The 9,302-nt window shown below is 35.7% G+C and overlaps 1 protein-coding gene across 1 annotated transcript; it reads right to left on the bottom strand.

Annotated features, from left to right (window-relative positions):
• Positions 1-3,341: 3,341 nt before the first annotated feature.
• Positions 3,342-5,169, bottom strand: LOC132860254 (vitelline membrane outer layer protein 1-like). Its single transcript, XM_060891386.1, has 5 exons — positions 4,879-5,169; positions 4,487-4,614; positions 4,036-4,149; positions 3,746-3,927; positions 3,342-3,588 (listed from the first exon to the last, which is right to left on the bottom strand). Exons 1-4 carry the CDS (start codon positions 5,068-5,070, stop codon positions 3,747-3,749), a joined length of 615 nt encoding a protein of 204 aa, XP_060747369.1. The 5' UTR covers positions 5,071-5,169; the 3' UTR covers positions 3,342-3,588; position 3,746.
• Positions 5,170-9,302: the final 4,133 nt, after the last annotated feature.

Below are 9,302 nucleotides of genomic sequence, written 5' to 3'. Positions count from 1 at the left end.
GTTTTATCTCAACCAGAAAAGCTGGCAAGGACAATTGCAGTCTTGTGTATTCATGCCAAAGCACGCTCAGTCTCAGCCATACTAGTCCAGGTCTGCAGCCTGGCTGGAGAGTGGCCGCATCTGGTGGGGCTCATCCCTTACTTCCAGTGCCCCTTGGACATGTCTGGCTGGGGTTCCGAGCAACCATGAGCGCCACCGCCATAGGGTGGAATGGGACACCAAACGGGATGCCGCTTCTCCAGGTGAGTCTCTCCAGGATGCTAACTTATTGTTATCTGTGTCAAAGCAGGCCAGTGGGGGAGGGGAGATTTGGATAAGAGCAGAAAGAGGACAATTGGCTGAAACATTGTTGGGGCAAGGTGCTACAAATAAAAGGTATAAACCAAGGCCCTGAAGGTCGGCTACCCGCCTCGTATTTCCTGGTAAAGGGGGGGCCTCCTGTACTTTCATAGGGAATGCCACGGTGAACCCTGTTCCCCACACCTTATCCGCCCTCCTCTTTTTCAGTTAAGCACCTAAGTTTGTCCGTGCACCACTCTCAGACTGATGGACTCATGGAGTGGTTCAATCAGACCCTCAAAATGATGCTATGCCAGGTAGTAGATGAGGACTTCCTCTTTGCTGTCAGGGAAACTCTCCAGGCCTCTGTGAGTTTCACCCCCTTGAGCTCCTGTTTAGACACCAACCTCAAGAACGGAACGTTCCTCGTTCCGGAAATTGTTCGACTTTATGAGGGACATGCAGGCCAGAATTGACCAGGTTGGCCCAATCATCAAAGAGTATCTTGAGTCAGCCCAGTGACAGCAACAGAGGGCCTACAAATGCCCTGCACAGCCCAGAGAGTTTCAGCTGGGTGATCAAGTTATGCTCCTTGTCCCACACACAGCATGCAAGTTCCTGGCCAAGTGGTAGGGCCCCAACATGGTCCATGAGAGAGTGGAATCTTTAAATTACTGTCTCCAGCAGCCAGTTAAGCAGACAGACACGCATCTTTACAATATAAACATTCTGAAAATCCAAACTGCCCTCAGAACCACCAGTGGCCACTGCCAATGCCGGATTCTTTCATTAGGTCTCTATGGATATCCATTGCCTCATGGATATGGTCCTCTCGCCCTACTGGCCCTTTGCAGCAGCCTATCTGGATGAAGTCATCATCCACTCTTCCACATGGGTTGACCAACTATACCACCTCAGGGAGGTTCTGGGAAGCCTCTGGAAATGCAAAATCACAGAAAATGTCATCTGGGTCTGACCGAAACCACAGTAGAAAAAGTTAGAGGCCAACGACCTTGCTATGGATGAAAACAGCTAGAGAGACTTGAGCAAGGCAGGGCTGCAGGCCCTGATGGTATTACTCCCAAGGGTTCTTGTCCCAGTAGTCCCAGTAGTTGTACTACTCAGCTATCTGGTATTTTGAAATACATCTACAACCTATGTCTGATGCAGGAAAGGAAGCTGATGGTATAGAAAGCATTTTGTCTATTACCAATGTTTTTTCCTTTGCATCAGGGGCTAGAAAAACATGCCAGTGACCCTTCTATAGGTCAAGGGTGGAAATAAATGGGTCCCCCCCCCAGCCTGAACAAGAAACCATCGACATGGCCCTGCTGGAGAAATTTGTTTGAATACGGGTGTTATGGGCCACAGCACATATCTCAGTTGTACATTGCATTGCTGTACATTGCATTGCTCCCACCCCCCACCCCCATATTGATATGTACAATATCTTTGAACACTCCAGGAACAAAGTCTAAGCAGGTGGATGCTACGACCCCACTCCTACTCTTTGGATTGAAGCTATTACTAGTAGGAGAACCACTTTTAGAGTCAGTAACAAACAGATAACAGAGCCACTGATAACACTTCCTGAACCAGAGAAAGGTTCCAGAAAGGAACTTGTGGCCTGCGTCAGCCATCTAGTGCTGCACAAAAAGTGAGAAACCAGGGGATGCCTTCCCACAGAAGCTCCAGCAATGGGTACATGGCTAGTGGATAAATAACAGTCACATATACTTTATCTTAAGGGTAGCACGGGAAAACTACAGTACTGTACCTAGTGATAAAAAGTGATAAAAAAAATCTGTATGAACATTAACAATACGTATAAATACACAGTTCAAAATTAGTGAACTAAAAATAAAATAATAAAATAAATACATCTGTAGTAAGAAAAGTGAAATACATCAAATTAAATATTTAAATACAGATGCTTGAAAAACTTACCGAAGTTTTCTGCTCTGTTGTCTCTATTTGTCTCTATAAATAAACACTAAACAGGTGAACTTGAACCTCAGTTCATGTAAATCTAGGTATTGTTTTAAAGAAGTGACAGAACACTAAGATGGAAGCCTAACACGTAGGATGGTTATTTGCTTTCATTTGTACAATTCAACTTCAGTTTAGTCAGCAAATGTCCATCTTTTCACATGTATCATGTGTATACATAATGCCATGTTAAGATTATTAAGATTATTGTTAAGAACATTATGTATAAACATGTTTTTCATGTTTTTAGTATTAATACTGTACCTGCCCATGATCTTATCTAAGGAATTATTTCCTAATAGATAAACAATTTAGTTGGCATTTTAAAGCACCCCATTTCTAACAGCATTGTGAGGAAACCGAAACAAAAATTCCATTAATTTGAATACATTCATAATTGCTGTCAGACATGTTTGTTTAGAAAGCTGTAGACCTTTTCAGAATCTTCCACATGTCAGGTTTGGTAAACACCAAGGTTCAATTAAAGTGGTCCATTATTATTCATGATCTCATCCTGGAACTCTCAAAATGGTCTCACAAACAAAGCTTATATAAAAAAATATTTAAAAAATATTAATGAAACAATAAATATAATTTTTTAAAATTGATTCTTGTATTTAACTTTGTGTGAAAGACATAAAGCAACAACATATTTTCTTTTCATCTTATCTTTTATCTTTACTGTGGTATTTGTACATGTTATCTTCTTGTTCCAGTAGCTATGTAATGAAAGCAATGAAAGAAAAGAATATGAAGAAACAGATATTGGATATTAAGATTAAAAAAGGTAGAAAATTGGTAGCTCTAAAGCTGTCAAAACTTTTGAAAATATGAAATTCAAAAAATTTACATAAATTTGTTCATTACGACATTTTGTAATTAAACATTTAATTTACATTTAATTTTAAATAAATTGTAGAGTCCAATTTTTTTCAGATAGATTTTTAAATCATTACAAGAAAAATATATTTAAAAAATCTTACCACATATATTTTAAAATATTACTTAAGCTGTTTAGCTCTAGTTTAAGAGCAATAACGGTTTCAAATAAAGACTTCAAGAACTCACAGAAATTGAGCTGTTGTTTATTTTATTTCATTAAGTAATTCAAAACTGATTTTCCCTTAAAGTACAGGCAAAGGATAACAAATAAGACAAAATCATCAGTGAGTACATTTCTGTAATTAGTGACAGATTGATGAGTTATTATTATTATACATATAATTCACTCAGATATATGATTTCATGAGAAATAAAGAGATTTTGATTCTTTGTTAAATGTAGTTGTCTTCATTCATGTTCTTGTCATGTCAATTCTTGCTGTAAGACAGAAACAAATATCAAAATGAGGCCAAAAAAAGAGTTTTTTAGTGTTTAAATCATCTTTGGTGTACACACTTTCCTTTTTCTGCCTTTATGCTTTCTGAATAAAAGTGCAATGTCGTTCCTTTTGTGATCCAGATTTGGTAAAACGTACCTTAGTTGCAGCAACTGAAGATGACATCATTAAGACTGGTGTCATCTCCTATGCCCTGAGGCGATTCCACTTTTGTTTGGATGCCACAAATCCCAGTTCCACCACAAAGCGAGCTCCAGGAACCCCAGCTACCCCAGCTCATACCACTGCCTTCCAACACAGAGCCCGTGGAGCATTTGAACCTGGAATTTTAAGTTAGAGAAAGTGTTAATCTTATATTACGTGTCTTATTTTTAAATAATATTGGAAATGGGTGTGGTTTTTTTTTTTGTGTGTGAGTTACTAATTACCTTATGTTGTTAGCTGCAGTATCATCTTTCAATCCCTGTTTACCCTCTACTCGCAGCTGGAAAGCTTTCAGTACTCCACTGGGGCACCAAATAAGCGATGACCAAGACCCCCAGCTGTAAAAAACAATTAATAATAGTTAATGTCATTAATATTACTACTACTACTACAATAAATAATAATAATAATAATAATAATAATAATAGGATAATGAATAAGAAGAATTTCTATTATAATGATTGTGGTTCTGTTGATAAACTTTCAAATTAGGAAATAAATAACACGACTTACATTTTAACTATTTAATCATATGACATGGTTTTCTATTTTGAACACATTGAATTATGCTCTATCTTATGTAGATCCTGTAGGTCTTGTATCTATGTATATAATATTCAGTACATATTGTATACCTTGTTTCTGTTTTCTGTTTTTTTTTTTTTTTTTTTTTACCTTCCTACAGCAGATCTGATAGTTGTGAAGCCCCCAAAAATACTGTTGGAGCCAATGGGCTTAGAGCAGTGAAGAGCAATTCCATTTAGGGCTGTGTCATCATACCAGATTCCCTGATATGACTCAACCTTAAAAACAAACAAGGAAAGAAATAAATAAAAACCTGTTTTGAAAATTAAAATCATTTGTTCATTAAATTTATTTAAACTGTGCCTTTTACCCAAACTACACAACAAATATCTATTGTTACAGTCTGTGGTCCACTGGAATAATTCAGCTACTCTCTTTGCTTTAAATATATGGTTTAATACATTGTGACTCTGACTTCATCATTTATTTCACTCTTACAAATATAGATAATTTTAGTTACACCACAAATGAGCTGTACTTACCCTGAGGCTAAAGCCTGTAGCATAGGTGCCTGTAGGACACTTCTCTGAAATTCCCCATGTTCCCCAGATCTGTCCGTTATTCACAGAGATCGAACTGGGAAACGGCCCGATAATTCTGCTTTGTGTATCGTTGACACTTGCACACTCCCCGAAGGAAAGCATGAGCAGAGGCAAAACAAGCACAAGATACATTCTTTTGGATACAGCTGAAACTAAAGTGCAACTGTTATCAGGTAATCAGAATAATTCTCCCTGCAAACGTGCTCATGCTGACAGCAGATGCTTTGGTATTTATATGCTCTAGCCAATCAGTGCCAGCCCACAATAGGCTAAACTGGTTCAAGTTGAATAGTTCAATTCTTTTCCAAGTGGCTCTAAGTGTGAAAGAGTGTCTGTTTAAGTGTGTACATGGTGCCCAGTGAAGGACTGTCCATATAATAGTTTGTTTCACTATAAATAAATAGATATTGAATTAAGTTTTGCAAAAATGTGTGTGTGTGTGTGTGTGTGTGTGTGTGTGTGTGTGTCATGATTCCAGTTAATTATGTTTATTAGTCACAGACGAAGCATGTGTTGGTTGCCAGCACACAGACTTAATTGTAGTGTATTCTGTAAAACTTTAAATCTTGATCTTTAAATCCTAAATCACTGCTTGGTTACATCACACTTGATGCATATTTCAGTTCTAAGTCCATACAACAATTTAGTAAATCATTTCGTACTGAATGTATCTTGATAAAACTGAAAATTAAAATAAGTAAAAGATTTGAGATGTAATACACAATTATCTAATAAGTACATAAGTACACAATCGAATAAAACATACTTTCAGTCAATATGTTAGATGTGATATTTCTTTTATACAGCATTATTTACCAATTCTGTATGTGCTGTATTTAATATTTACAAGATATTACCGGAAAGGATAATGAACATAAATAATAAGAGTGTTTATTTTTCCTGTAACAATGTTGAGATGAACAAACAAAAGTTTCCTTGGTATGAATTGCCTTGTTCTTCAGCTCAAGAAATAAACAGTGATGAATTAGATTTAGTTAGTTAGCTTTTACAGCTCTTTTGGTTGTATTATACATTATATAGTATTTTGTGGCCACTCAGATCTTTTTAAGAGATTTTGAAAACTAAAATATTAAAAAACTAAAGAAAAACAATCTAATTGAAAGACAGGTAGGGTATGTGTGTGTGTGTGTAAATAACTACATTAATTATTTATATTTTAATAGAAATAAATATCAATTAATAAAAGTAAATAGCATTTTTTGTTTTCTTGCATTTAACTTAGATATACATAGATATGAAGCTACAAGTCTATTTTATTTTAATTTGAACATTTTATATTATATTCTCATCAGATTTTTTCTGTGGTATTTGTACATGTTATTTTCTTATACCAATAGCTAATTGATGAAAGCAAAGTAAGAAAAGAATATGAAGAAACAGATATTGGATCCACATTGGATGAGTTAATTTTTTAGTTTTTGTCTCCTCACACACTCTACAGTTTGCAGTTAAACTAATAATGGAACTCACACAATGTTAGGCAGGTGATTTTAATGTTATGGCTGATCAGTGTACAGTACGTTCATTCCCAGAAATGCCCTGAGAAAACACGGATACTTGTTTTCATTGTGAGCTGTAATTCTTTCCGCAATCTTTGACAGGTAGATTGAGAATATAAAGAGCCACATTTCTGCCAGCATTGTGTGGAAACAGAATCTCAAAATCTATTTCCTCAAATGTAAGCAAACTTGTTCCTTCTTATGCTAGGATTACAGGTAGCCCTTATCAACAGAAGCATACAAAAGATTTGTTTCCTGATAGAGGTCAGCCTCTGCTGTTTCCTCTACCTACCTAAACATTGTCGCAGACCATATAAAATGACATAATAAAAAAAATTATCTGGTTTTAACATAAAACATTAGATGCATGATCGGGACTCATTGAAGTGATTAGTGTTCATAAAAAAACAAATTTTTCCAGTCAACATAAATGAAGCATTTTGTGTTTGTCGGGTTGTTTGCTTTTATAATAAACTTTACTAGAATTGTAACACATTGCCTCTCTCTTGCCAACCTTGAATCCTAGCATTAATGTGGATGTTACTTTGACACCTAGAACATATCTAAACCTTGCTGCAGACTAAGAACACCACGATTAACTTGATTCATGTAAACATGGGGGTTGTTTTAAAGAACTGAAAAAAGACTAAGACGGAAACCTAATCCTCAGGACAGCCAAGCAAAATCAGGCATTTGTACAATTTAGCCTCAGATTAGTCAGCAAATGATCATAAATATATGTTAAACAAATAATCTTTTCACATGTATCGTGTTTATACATAATGTCGTGTTAAAATAAACTGTAGATTAGCTGAGAACTATACAGTAAGTGCATTTTTATTTCCTTCTAAACACTAATATTCCTGCATTATACAGGAAGATTCTCATTGTTGATTAATTCTAAATAATTGCAGTGTTCATACTGTGACAGTTATTCATCACTCCTGGCATTATTATTTGACTGAGTAGATCCCAGAACAAAATTATGAGTTAGATTCACTGCAACACTTCATTCAGATCAACACTTTCATCTCCTTGTAGATCACTTGATGTAGTTAACATGCTCTTCTGAGACTTTAAAAAAAAAAAAACACCTGAACTAAATATAAGTTTAATCCAACTACAGTAACTACAATTACTGTAACACTCACAACTCACAAACAGTTTAAAATGTAACAATGTCACAGTAAAGCGATAGTGGTAGTACCACTGGAAATGTTTTCAGTTGTTGGTCTTTTTAGGAAAACATAGTAACAGTCAGACATATTTGTCATATGGATTGGATTGTGGTGTGAAGGCAACTTTCACCTTCCACTACTTTCACCTTCGACAAAAGATGGCTACTTTCACCTTCTACGAGAGCAACTCATCTACTAAAATTTATTTTGACACTGCACAGAATTCAGCAACTAGTGTCCTACTTGTGGCCTCAAGATGGTAGACAAAAACGTTGCTTCCAGTGGCAACCATTTCATTGCATCAGCACCATGGACAGCACCACTTTTGGCCTTATAAACAAATTACGATACCTTTCAGACAGGAACAAAGAGCTACCATCTTCCACAATCCACCAATACCTTGTTTTGGGATCTATCCCTTGTGCTGGAGTACATCAATACCTATTCTTCTGAGAAAGTCCAATTTTTGTTAGCAATCAGTTTGAGATTTAACAAAAAACTCATCTTATACATGTTTTTGGCCAGATGATTCTAAAATAATCTTATGACTGCTTAAAGCCATGAAGCCCATATTGCAGTGTTCCATGAAGGCCACCTATTACAATTTTTTTTATAATTATCTAGTAAGAAATTGTTTTTGTTTAGTTCATGTAGAGACAAGTAAAGATAAAAAAGTAACAATGATTTAGAAAAAATCTGATGAGACAAACAGTACAAAAACAGCATGTGGAGGCAAAGTAAGTAAATTTATATAAAAAGAAGAGAGCAATAACCAATGGATGAGATTAAACATTAAACTCATGTAAACAGACCAGAGGGCAAACAAGATGTAGAAACCAACTAAAACTACAGTAAATAAAATGACTGAATTGTAAGATTGTTTGTAAGATCACTCTTGTAACTCACTCTTGTAATTTTTTTTCACTTCCTGACAGCGGTTACATACACTAGATTAACTGTGTTACATATACATTATAACACAGTAAAAAAAAATTTTTTTTCTTTGCTGATCCCAGATTGTTAGGAAGTTGGGGTTGTTGGAGTGACCGCATTAAAATGACAAATTCAACAAAACGGATCATTTATTAATGATCATTATCATTTGTTATTTTCATAAATATCACTTAGCGAATGATTTTTATTATAGTGATTAACGTTCTGGGTTGTTAAACAAGGTTTAAGCCCCAGCACTGCCAAGCTGCCACTGTTGGGCCCTTAAACAAGACAATTAACCCTCACTGCTCCAGAGGTGCTATATTATGGCTGACAATGCACTCTGACCCCAACTGCCAAAGTTGGGATATGCAAAGAAAGAATTTCTCTGTGCTATAATGTATATGTAATAAAATAAAGGCTCTGGGTTGATCAACAACCCAGAGTTTTAATCACTGGGGCCACAATTGTCACACATTAGGAAAAAGGAATTTGAGTATGTTTTATGATTATAAACGATCATTAGCTTAGAAAATGCTGACTTAACACCTATATCTTTTGCATCCAAACTATTTTAAGAAGCCTTTCTTAATTATCCTACCCTTTGGTTGAATCAGTGTTATGTTAACTTATCACGTAGATTAAAGTTTGTTAGAGAGCAACAGTGTAGACGTCAGAAGCAAATCTTTGACAAAGGGTATTGTAATTCAATATGCTAATTCAATTGCCTTTC

The sequence above is a fragment of the Tachysurus vachellii genome, chromosome 17 (genome assembly GCF_030014155.1).
Source record: "Tachysurus vachellii isolate PV-2020 chromosome 17, HZAU_Pvac_v1, whole genome shotgun sequence".
NCBI lineage: Eukaryota > Metazoa > Chordata > Actinopteri > Siluriformes > Bagridae > Tachysurus > Tachysurus vachellii.
Note: the sequence above shows the minus strand (reverse complement) of the source record. Positions and strands in the feature narration are given on the sequence as shown.